Here is a 12,830-nt window from a genome sequence, read left to right as displayed (position 1 = left end):
AGCAAAAATAAAACAATGGGATCTGTTCAAACTGACAAGCTTTTGCACAGCAACGGAAACCATAAAAAAAAAAAAAAAGAGACAACCTACAGAATGGGAGAAAATAGTTTCAAATGATGCAACTGACAGGGGCTTAATCTCTAAAATACAAACAACTTACACAACTCAACAGCAAAAAAACCAACAACCCAATTGAAAAATGGGCAAAAGACCTGAAGAGACATTTCTCCAAAGGAGATATACAGATGGCCAACAAGCACATGAAAAAATGCTCAACATCATTAATTATTAGAGAAGTGAAAATCAAAACTACTATGAGGTACCACCTCACACCTGTCAGAATGGCCATCAATAACAAGCAAGTCAACAAATAACAAATGCTGCAGAGGGTGTGGAGAAAAGGGTACCTTCCTGCACTGTTGGTGGGAGTGTAAACTGGTACAACCACTATGGAAAACAGCATGGAGGGACCTCAGAAAACTAAAAACAGAACTACCATATGACCAAGGCATCCCACTCCTGGGCATATATGCGGACAAATCTTTCACTGAAAAAGATACATGCACCCCCATGTTCACTGAAGCTCTATTCACAACAGCCATGACATCGAAACAACCTAAATGTCCATCGACACATGAATGGATTAAGAAGGTGTGGTTTACATAACACAATGGAATATGAATCAGCCATAAAAAAGAACAAAATAATACCATTTGCAGTATCTTGGATGGAACCAGAGACTCTCATACTAAGTGAGGAAAGTCAGAAAGAGAAAGGCAAATACCGTATGATATCACTTATATCTGGAATCTAATATAAGGCACAAATGAACCTTTCCACAGAAAAGAAAGTCATGGACTTGGGGAACAGACTTGTGGTTGCCAAGAGGGAAGGGGAGGGAGTGGGATGGACTGAGAGTCTGGGGTTAGCAGATGCAAACTATTGCATTTGGAGTAGATAAGCAATGAGATCCTGCTGTATAGCACAGGGACCTATAGCTAGTCACTTATGATGGAACATGATGGAGGATAAGAAAAAGAATGCATATATATATGTGTGTGTGAGAGAGAGAGAGACTGGGTCACTTTGCTGGACAGTAGAAATTAACAAAACATGGTCAATCAATTATAATGGAAAAAATTTAAATCATAAAATTTTTTAAAAAATGATTTTTTTTTAACAACAAAAAAATAGACCTAATGGCCAAGTTGGAGAGAAGGGGGGAAGTTGCTTGGGCAAAGAGAACAAAAGTACAGAGCATAGCAGGTTCTGAGAACTGTGATAGAAGCACAGTAAGTGAGCAAAGAAAAGCAGAGGCTGAGCAAGATCAGATCAGATTACTGTTGTATGGGAAACTGACTGAAGGGAGAGAAACATGGAACAAGAAATAGCAGTTAGGAGTACTGCTATAGCCAGCTAAGTGGTGATAGTAGCTTGGGCCAAAGTGGAGGGAGTAGAGACAAAAAGAAATGAACCAAGTATTTTTTTTGGTCATGCATGGGGCATATGGAAGTTACAGACCAGGGACAGAATCTGCCACAGCAGCAACCCAGACCTCTGTGGTGACAATGCCAGATCTTCTTTAATCTGCTGCACCACAAGAGAACTCCTGAGCAAAGTATTTTTATTTCATTTAGAAGTTAAAAGTCCTCTAAACAAAATAATTAAATGCTCTTCTACCCTGTTTCTCTACTATAGCATAAATTGTTAAAATGCTTCCCCAAAGATGCCCCACTCTAATCACTAAAATCTGTGAGCACTACTGATACACCATACCTATGATTATGTTATATGGCAAGTTGACCTTAAGACAAGATTATCTTTGTGATTTTTTTTTTTTTTTTTTTGCTATTTCTTTGGGCCGCTTCTGTGGCATATGGAGGTTCCCAGGCTAGGGGCTGAATCGGAGCTGTAGCCACAGGCCTACGCCAGAGCCACAGCAACGCGGGATCCGAGCCGTGTCTGCAACCTACACCACAGCTCACGGCAACGCCGGATCGTGAACCCACTGAGCAAGGGCAGCGACCGAACCCGCAACCTCATGGTTCCTAGTCGGATTCGTTAACCACTGCGCCACGACGGGAACTCCTATCTTTGTGATCTTGATCTAATCATAGGAGCCCTTATAAATACAGGGCTCTGACAGACAGCAGAAGCCAGAGACTTGAAGTTCTTTCACCACAGCCAGCAAGGAAATGGGGACTTCAGATCTAAAACAAGGACCTAGATTCCATTAACAACCTGAATGGGCTGGGAGGAGGAGTTTTCTCCTAACCTCCATATAAAGGTCCAGCCTACTCGAAACTTCTGACTTTGGCCTTGAGACCTTAAGCAGACAACCTACCTGAACATTTCCAGCCTTCTGATCTACAGAACTCTAAAAAATGGATGCTGTTTTACTAAGTTTCAGTAGCATATCACGTAGCATTAGAAAACTAACACCCCATAAACTGTGAGAAGAAATTACAATTCCATAATCATAATCTAAATTGTATTATTCTCCAGTCACAGAAATCTAGGAAAAATAAATTCAGCTTGCTATTTCTCCAAATGATAAAGATGAATTTGGTGATTGGAGTGAGTATCCATTTAAATATGACTTTGAAATTAAATGTCAGGTAATGTGTTAAAGAAAAGGTTTTGCTATTAAGTCTAAATCTGCACCATTCAATATGGTAACCACTAACCCAATGTGGCTACTAAATGTTTTAAATGTGATACCCCAATTGAAATGTACTTTAAGTATAAAATATACATAAGAAAATTTGGTATAAAAAAATGAAAAATATCTCAATATTTCAACAATGACACGTTTAAACGGTAATATATTTGGATACATTGGGTTAAATGAATTATTAAACTAAATTCACTATGTCTTTCAATTTTTAAAATGTGGTTAATAGAAAAGTTTAAATTACATATGTGGCTCAATTATATTCCTATTGGACAGAACTAGTCTAGACTTTTATGCAAGTGTCCTCTTCCAAAATGTCCTAAATCAAGAGCACAGTCAGCTATAAGTATTTTCCTCTTCCCAACACAGTTCAGTGGCATTAACAGCACACAGCTATGTAAAAACACAAGCCAAGAAGTAATGCAAATCAAACATCAGTAAGAACATGGGGAAACCAGACCTCTCATACAGTGCTCTTGGTCAAAGTGATTTGTAAATAACAAAGTAAAAGTGAATGTAACTTCAATCTGACAATTCCATTTCTAGGTATATACTGAAGAAATCCATGAACATATACACAAGGAGACATGTCCAAACTATAGAATTATTTGTAGACCAGAGACTGCAGCTCTCCACCAAGGTTTTATGGGGTTTTTCTCCAGAGTGTAGAGTTATTTCTTAACTGCCATGCCAGTGACTACTATTCCCAGTCCTGTTTGCTGGGAAATGTGAGCCCTAGCTGGTGCTACATGACTTGAATTCTAATCAATGGAAAGTGAACAAAACTATATATACCACTTCTAAGGACTGGCCCCGGAAAGTCTCCAATACCATGCTCTACTCTTCTTATGTCTGCTGGATGGATATCGATGCCTAGAGCAACTTTGGAAACCACGGGGTAAAGATGACAAACTCTCTATTAACCTGAGTACCTCAATAACTCCACAGAAGATATTAACCTGGGTACCTCGATAACTCCATAAAAGACAGCCTCTTCTCCACTGAAGGTACTCTGTGAATAAGAAATTAACTAACATTATGTTAAGCTTTTGATATTTCAGAATTTATGCACTATAGCAGCATTGTTTTTTGTTTTTGTTTTGGTTTGATTTTTTTGGCCACACCCCACAGCATGTGGAAGTTCCTGGGCCAGGGATCAAACCTGCACCACAGCTGTAACCAGAGCCACAGAAGTGGTAACACTGGATCTTTAACCTGCTTAGCCACTGGGGAACTCCTAGAGTAGCTATTTATAACCATTACAGTGCATAACATGCAAAAACTAGAAACAATGAAACTGTCAGGAAATTGGATAAATAAATCATAGTACATTCATATAGAATGCTATATACTATCTAAAATGAAAAAATGATATCTATATGTATCACTCTGAATAAGTCTTTTGTAAAAACATTAATTTCAAGATAGCTCCTTACAAAAACAAAAACAGCCCACCATGTACTGACACTATACAAATTTGTGTGTAGTAAAAACATAAAAATACAGGAGCTCCTACTGTGGCACAACAGGATCAGGGGCATCTTGGGAATGCTTGGACATGGGTTTGATCCCTGCCCAACACAGTGGATTAAGGATCAGGTGTTGCCACAGCTGCACTCTGCTCATGACTGTGGCTCAGATCTGATCCCTAGCCCAGGAATTCAATATGCTGCAGGGTGGCCAAAAATGAAAGAAAAAAAAAAAGAGAGAGAGAGAGAGAAAAATTAAAATAAAAATATAGACCAGAAGGATATATTCCCCCAACCCCCAGATTACTTCTGGGGAGAAAGAAAAGTGAACAGGTCCACAGAAGACAATGACAACAAAGTCTTTCATTTGATTTTTTTTTTCTTTTTTGGCCACCCAGAGGCATATGCAGTTCCTAGGCCAGGGATCAGATCCCAGTCACAGTCGCAACCTATGTCACAGCTGGGGCAATGCCACGATCCTTAACCAGCTATGCCTAGCTGGGGATCCATCCTGAATCCTAGCACTTCCCCTCATGGCTCAGCAGTACGAACCTGACTAGTATCCATGAGGACGAGAGTTTGATGCCTGGCCTTTCTCAGTGGGTTAAGGATCTGGCATTGCTGTGAACTATGGTGTAGGTTGCAGACATGGCTCAGATATGGCCATGCTGTGACTGTTGCAGCTGTGACATTGCTGGCAGCTGCAGCTCCGACTGGACCCCTAGCATGGGAACTTCCATATGCCTCGGGTGTGGCACTAAAAAGGAAAAAAGAAAAGAAAAACCTGCATCTCAGCACCCCAGAGACAGCGCTAATCTCATTTCGCCATAGCGGGAACTCCTGAAATTTTTTTTAAATATATGAAATATTTTATTTCCTTAAGACAATCTTAATTATGATAATTTGTGGAAACTAGATGGTAGGTATATGGATTTTTATTATACTGTTATTTTCTAAGTGTTTACAGTATTTCATAACACTAATAATCTTTGCCATCTATATCTGTTTAGAAATAAACTAGTAAAATCTTGTTAGAAGACATTTAAAAACTATGCATCAAAAGCCTTAAATGAGGAGTTCCCGTCGTGGCGCAGTGGTTAACGAATCCAACTAGGAACCATGAGGTGGCGGGTTCGGTCCCTGCCCTTGCTCAGTGGGTTAATGATCCGGCGTTGCCGTGAGCTGTGGTGTAGGTTGCAGACGCGGCTCGGATCCCACGTTGCTGTGGCTCTGGCGTAGGCCTGTGGCTACAGCTCCGATTCAGCCCCTAGCCTGGGAACCTCCATATGCCGCGGGAGCGGCCCAAGAAATAGGAACAACAACAACAACAAAAACACACACACAAAAAAAAGCCTTAAATGAATGAATACCTTATTATAATCCAAACACTAAACACTATATAAAAATATACTCTAAGAAAATCAAAGGTTTGCTCAAAGGATGACCATCAGTATACTTAGAGCAACCAAAAACTGGTAACACCCTAAATTGTCCAACAGAACTGTCATTAAATTACTGTGTATTCATTTAAAAATTACATAAAATATAAATAATGGGAGGTGGGGTGAGCTGTGTGAAGATATAGATGAATCAAGATTGGCCACATATTAATCACTGCTGAGGTTAGGTGATGAGTACACTATTTTTTACATACTTCATAAACTTTCTATAATAAAAAGTTTTAAAATAAGACCAAAATTTACTAACTTAAATACTAAAAACAATATCTAATTTTTTTCCTTTTTACAGCCACACCTGAGGTATGTGGAAATTCCCCGGCTAGGAGCTGCAGCTGGGGCCTACACCACAGCCATGGCAACACCAGATTCTAGTCACACCTGTGACCTATACCACAGCTCACGTTAATGCCGGATCCCAGACCCACTGAGCGAGGCCAGGAATTGAACTGGCATCCTCATGGATACTAGTCGGATTCATTTCCATGGTGTCACAACAGGAACTCCTGAAAATTATGTTTAAGAAGCTATTTATAATGAGATATGCATAAGAATGCAGTTATATGTCACTCTTTTTGATTTATAAGATTTTATAAACAAAGAGAACAGTCATAGTTTTCTGATTGAACCTGTACAATCAATCAAATGGTTTAGGTAGAATATCCTTGGAAGACAACAAGGAATTTCAAATCAACAACCTTTATGCTTTTTTTTTAGGGCTGCACCTGAGGCATACGGAAGTTTCCAGGCTAAGCGTTGAATCGGAGCTACACCAGAGCCACAGCAACACCAGATCTGAGCCGTGTCTTCCACCTACACCACAGCTCACGGCAACGCCAGATCCTTAACCCACTGAGCAGCGCCAGGGATCGAACCTGTGTCCTCATGGTTCCCAGTCAGGTTCGTCAACCACTGAGCCACAAAGGGAACTCCTCGACAACTTTAAAAACCTGGATCACAAAGATTATTGGTTGCCTATGGCTGGGGTTTCGGGGGAGAATAGGAAGTGACGGCTAATGAGCATGGGCTGTCCTATTAAGAAAATAAAAAATGTTCTAAAATGGATTGTGGAGTTCCTTCTGTGGCCTGATGGGATTGGTGGTGTCTCTGCAGCAGCAAGATGAAGGTTCAATCCCTGGCCAGCACAGTGGGTTAAAGGATCCAGCACTGCCACAGGTGTGGCTTAGGTCACAACTGTGGTTCTGCTCTGATCCCTGGCCCAGGAACTCCATATGCGGCTAGGCAACCATAAAAGGAAGGAAAAAAAAAAGTGTAGTAATGATTGTGCAACTCTGAGAATAATTTTTTTTTTAAATAATTGTGAGAAAAAAAAGTGAGAGTGATCTCATGTGGATTCCTCCAACTTTGTAGTTGGACCCTAACTCCTTGCAAACACCTGCTTCAGGCAGACTTGGCTGTGCCTTTAACCTCACAGTATGGCTAACTACAGGTAAAGAGTAAAAATGTTTAAGCAGTGGGTGACAATTAGGCAATTTACATAATCTAGATTCTAGAGGAATCGCTTTGGCTCACTGGGGAGAATGTATTGAAGAAGAGTAAGACTGGCAAGAGGTGACAATGACAGTGGGAATGGTGAGGGACATAGTTATATTTATAAGGTGAAATTGATTGAAATGTGAGGGTGAAAGGAGGAGGAATCAAGGATAAACCCACCAGAAAGAGAGTCAGGTTTTGTCTTTTGTGGGGGAGACAGGAAGCTGGAAGATTAAATTCTGTTTTGGACAGTTTAATTTGAGAAGTCTTTAGACATCTAGATAGAGCCATTTCATTAGCAGTGAAAGCAGGGGTGGAGACAGAGTTGGGAGCCATTTGCATAACTACAAAAACCAAAGTCTTGGGAGAGATTGATGTTGACTACAGACAAATAAGCCAATCAGACTTCAAAAGCCAAGGACTAAACACCAGTTTTAAAAGGTTAGGCAGCATATTAAAAGCTCACAGAGAAGTGGCAGCCTGAGAGGTAGAAGAAAAACATGTAAAGTATGGCTTAACACTGAATGGCTGGTGTTTATTTTCTTCTTTTTGCTAATTGTTACTACTTTTTGGTAAGAAAAAAGGTGTTTAAGTGAGTGGTATAGAAATTCCCATTGTGACTAAGTGGTAACAAACCCAACTACAAGAGGACACAGGTTAAATTCCTGGCCTCGCTCAGTGGGTTAAGTATCTGGTGTTGCCATGAGCTGTGGTGTAGGTCGCAGACTTGGCTCAGATCTCGAGTTGCTGTGGCTGTGGTGTAGGCTGGCAGCTGTAGCTCCAATTCCACCTGAGAACTTTCACATGCCGAGGGTGTGGCCCTAAAAAGACAATAGATAAATAAATAAATAAATGGTAATAAATAAATAAATGGGGAGTTCCGGTCGTGGCGCAGTGGTTAATGAATTCGACTAGGAACCATGAGGTTGAGGGTTCGATCCCTGCCCTTGCTCAGTGGGTTCACGATCCGGCGTTGCCGTGAGCTGTGGTGTAGGTTGCAGACTCGGCTTGGATCCCGTGTTGCTGTGGCTCTGGCGTAGGCCAGTGGCTACAGCTCCGATTTGACCCCTAGCCTGGGAACCTCCATATGCCGTGGGAACGGCCCAAGAAATAGCTAAAAAAAGACCCCCAAAAAATTAAATAAATAAATGGTCTAACTTGCACCCATGTATTTTCCCACGTGTGTGTGTGTGTGTGTGTGTAAACTTTGTGAGACAAAGTTTAATGGTTTTCTAACCTAGCTCAAGGTCATTAATGATTCACATAATTCAATGTAACAGAATTATTAGTGTCTATAAACAATTATTTTCTTTTCCAAGCCATTTTTAAAGTGCCCAGCCTCATTACTACTGTAAAGCATCTGGAAGTTCTTAACTTTGCCAGGCTGCTGGGATATCTGTCTCCCCCTTGAGAAGTCCAACCCAAACTAAATGAATTACTAAGGAAACAACTGCTCTAAAAATGTAATGACATAGCTCTAATAAAGACTTCAAGTATTTGTTTCTTCTGGGTTAATAGAAAGATATAGCTCCAGTAGCACACAGAGAAATAAAACATGGTACTGACCCGTGTAACCTATCCAACATTATTTACATCTGCCATAAGATCAGTTGTAAACTTTATTTGCAAATTATTTCAAAGCTATAAATATCTCATTTCTGCCTTTTAAAAGAAATTAACCTCAGAAATCTTAATATTATATCATTAGAAAATATTTAATCTCTTGGAGGGCATTTTAGCTTAAAAAAGAAAGGCAAATCACTTTTATAATAATAGCTAAAGGTTCCAAATCATTGGAATTTTTTTACTGACAAGTAATAGATTAATTCAGTGAAACAGTTCTAAAGTATTGCAGGAATACTGATTCTTAAGGCTTAAGAAATTGAAATGAAATTAAGTGGTCCTTTAAAAAAATATTCACAGCCCACAACAGAGATCTTTCTCATTCAAGGGGATTTTTGCCATTTTCAAATATTTTTCTCTCAAAAATATGTTACACATTTTTATCTAGTAGAGAAATATCTAAGTACATATTTCCTAGGTTGAAACCTAAAGGGAAAAAAAGCTATCCCAAATACCGTTCTGGAAAACTTTTAAGTTGCTAATTATAACTATATTTTGTCCATTTAAACCTTGATCCTTTACTTATCTAAGTAAATGCTTATCTCAAGCTAATCCTAAGCTTTGAGTTTGCCAAAACGAGGAATGATAAATATATCTGCTGTTCTTATTCTAAAAACTCAGAGAAGCAAAATACGGAGAAAAACATTCACTATATTTTTAAAAGTAAAATTTCAACCAATGCATATATAAAATAGTTCTGAGAAGATAAGCATCTTTATTTTCAGAGAACTTTGGTCTATTTAGCAGCTTCATACTGCATATTTCTAAAATACTGACTGAAAAAACACAAGAGAAACACAGCATTATTTTCTTCTAACATTAGTTCCAACTGTGAAATTGGTAGATATGTATTTCAGGTAATTTCATTTAAGAATTTTAGCACCATTTGACAAGCATGACAGAATTTTTAAAGAGTATTAAGACTTCCCAAAATAAACAGAGGGTATTTGAGAAAATATTTTGGAAAAAAAAAATTCTTCACCCTCTCCAAATTAGAAATTCCAACATATTCCTATTCAGAATTATTTCAAAGTATTTCCTAGGAAATTTAAGAACCCAATATTTTGAGAATGTCAGAGAGTTCTGAGTTTAGAGATTATATTGAGAAATGTCTGGATCCTCAGTTTTCTCATTCATAAAACAAAGTGGATGGAAAAATAATCTCTATACAGTGTCTTCCAGTATTGATTCTTGTGGCTAAGTGATAGGACTTTCTTATAAATAATAAAATAAAAGCATTAAAAGTAAGCATTTAAACTGTGGAGGTTTTTTTAAAATCTGTTAAGAGCCTCAAAGATACTTCACATAAACAAGCCAGCCATTTTATATCTGAATAAAAACAGGTTAATAGTTTCTGAACAAAACACAGCATACATGTGAAATTTCTGATTTAAGGTGAAATAATATTTTCCAACTATATTTTTGCTAGTTTTACTTCAAATCTAAACTACTGTGCTCAATTAGATGGCCATTTTATCATCTGAATACTTTTTCTAGTTTATACACATATAGAAAATTATACTGCTTCCTTTCTATGTGGAAAAACAATCTACTTGCCATCATCATTATATAAATTACATTTATTAAAAAAAACTTCTTAATTGGCACATATTCATGGTTGTTCTAAACTAATGACTCTCTTTTTTTACTGGACCTGTGTTTCTTTAATTCTGCAACTGCGTTTGTAAAGGTAACAAATGTCAAAATAGAGTTCGCCTGATGCCGAAATAAATTCTTCCACTTTGTTAAACATTTCCCTTTCATTTTAAGTAGAAAGTATTGTGTCTTTATACAGCATTAAAAAATGACATTTCATAAGCCCTTGATAGTTTCAAACACTAGGAAGAAATACTCTAAAATCTTAATATTGTTTATCTCTGGGTGGTGGTATTACATACCATTTTATTTTTTATATTCCCCCAAAAGCTTTGTTCTTCGCTAACCAGACAATACTTCAAAATTAAATTTTAAATAGCTCATAATGTGTGGGACATCAACGCAGCCCACTTCTATAGCAGCTAGTTAAAAAATGCTTCTTACCTAGCTTCTGTTTTAACAGGAAGAACGATTTGATCAGGTGTCTGTTAGGTTGGCTGAAGACAAAACATTCCTTTCCAGGCCCTTCTTTTAATTTAGGTTTTTGAGAAAAATCCAAGAAGTGAACTTAATTGCAGTGAATTTTGCAGTAGTAAACTTTTTGAGAGAGACAGGGAGTAACACCCTTCATTACAACCATCAGGAGAATGGCAAAAGATTCCCAAGGTTTCCCAGTGTTTTCAGAAACTTGTATTTTCCTCTGTCGTTTCAGAAGAATTCCATTTAGAAAGACTCGCAATTGTAAACCGTTTCTATTTCAAGCCCATAAAAATGAGAACTGGGATGAAAGGCAAAGCCTTGACCTTTCTATTTTAGACTTTCATCTGTGTAGCTAAGCCATCTGCTTTCTCTCCCCTACCCCATCTACTTAATGGACTGAAAATACTGCGCCTAATTGCAATTTATCAAACCTGCCAGAGTTTTCCACTTTAACGAATTACGACTCTTTCACCTGAAGGCTCGCACGTAAAATTTTGCTTAACCGTTGCTCCCTGTTCCATTCCTTCCTCCTTCAATTATGAGTTATCAAATATCTCTAAACTAAGATACTAGGCTTCCGTAAATTAAGCCATCCACACTTTCAACATTGGGCGCCAGACCGAAAATCTACTCCAGACTCTCCCCCTGTGGATCTAGGGCCGGTATTATTATCCTTGTTGCGGTTACGCAGGACGCACCTAGCAGCTCAGCCTAGAAAGGAATCTCTTCTCTCCGCCGCCAAACAAGGGACTCGGGCTGGGAAAAAGACAGACCCGGGTGGGAGGAAACCTCCAGAAGGAAGAACAGAGATCTCTCAAGACTGGAAGGAAGCACCTTCCGAGGCACGAAGGGGAAAGGATGTGGGAAAGGAAGCGAGAAGTGAGCAGCGGTGGGGAAGCGGGAAGCAGGGGCCCGGGCCCGGCGGGAAGACGCGGGGGGCGGCTCCCGGGCCAGGCGGGAGGCGCGGGGGCCGCGGCGGGCGTGGGCAGCTCGCAGCCGACCGCCCGAGTCCGAGCAGCGGGGGCGCTTTCAACCGCGCCAGGCACGGGCGTAGGGAATGAAGAGCGCAAAAGGGACCAGTTCGAGGGGCCGAGGGAGCCGCGTCGAGACCGGCGGGGACAGCGGGCCCACCCCCAGCGGACCCCGCTACTTAACTATTTGTAGAGCTGCTGTAGGCACAGGTCCAGGCTCTCGCCCTCCACCTCCTCAAGGGTGATGCGCTCCGACAGCGGCCGCGGGAGCGGGGGCAGCGGCGGCAGCAGGGGCTGCGGTGGCGGCGGCACGGCCGACTGCCCCCGGGCCGCCGCCGCCTCCTCCTCGCCCTCCGCCGCCGCCAACGCCTCCTCTTCTACTGCCTCCTCGGGCTCGGGGTCTTGCTCCTGCTCTTGCTCCCCCTCCTCCGTCGCGGCTACGGTGGCTGCCCCCTCCCCGGATTCCTCGACCGAAGCCTCGGTCGCCTCAGCCGCTACCAGTTCGGACTCAGGCTCGGATTCGGGTTCTGGTTCCGGCTCGGGCTCTCCGCCGCCGCACGGTCCGCGAAACTCGCCTAGGAATAGCTCCAGGAAGCGCCGGTAAGTTTTCTCCTCAGGGCTGCAGCCGGCCATCGCTGCTCATGCTCCGGAGCCGACCGGGAAGTGGGGGGGGGGGGGGGAAGCCCAGGAAGGGGAGGGGGCTGCTCGTGAGTCTCCGGCTCCCGCAAGGGCGGTTAACGGCCGCACCGGCACGAGCGATCAGCACTAGGTTGCCTGGAGAGGGCTCCCGCAGGCGTGCGCGCCGCCGAGCGCAGACGTGCGCGGCCCGGGGGCGGGGGCGGAGCGCGCCACCCCTCTTTGGTCTGGAGGGAAAGTTGGTCGCGGGCGCGCACGCGGGGTCCAGCGGCGGCCCACCCTCTAGCCCTACCGAGAGCTCAGCCCACGCTGCCTAGAGACTGTCGCCATGGCAACCGGCTCTAATTAAGCATTTCAGGGTCCCTCCCGTCGAGTCCATGGAGTCGAAAGGGCACTCCACTCGTCGGCTCTCCAACTCTGAATGTCCTCA

The 12,830-nt window shown here is 41.7% G+C and overlaps 1 protein-coding gene across 1 annotated transcript in view; it reads right to left on the bottom strand.

Moving 5' to 3' along the window:
* Nucleotides 1–12,549, bottom strand: part of PPM1E (protein phosphatase, Mg2+/Mn2+ dependent 1E) — a 206,401-nt gene extending 193,852 nt beyond the window's left edge. The window contains exon 1 of the mRNA XM_047756864.1: nt 11,949–12,549. Coding sequence (XP_047612820.1) covers nt 11,949–12,397 — 449 coding nt within the window. The 5' untranslated portion in view covers nt 12,398–12,549. The remainder of the gene's footprint in view (nt 1–11,948) is intronic.
* Between the last annotated feature and the right edge of the window lie 281 nt (nt 12,550–12,830).

The sequence above is a fragment of the Phacochoerus africanus genome, chromosome 14 (assembly GCF_016906955.1).
Source record: "Phacochoerus africanus isolate WHEZ1 chromosome 14, ROS_Pafr_v1, whole genome shotgun sequence".
Classification (NCBI taxonomy): domain Eukaryota; kingdom Metazoa; phylum Chordata; class Mammalia; order Artiodactyla; family Suidae; genus Phacochoerus; species Phacochoerus africanus.
The sequence above is the reverse complement of the archived record's forward strand: the minus strand, read 5'-3'. Positions and strand labels throughout refer to the sequence as shown.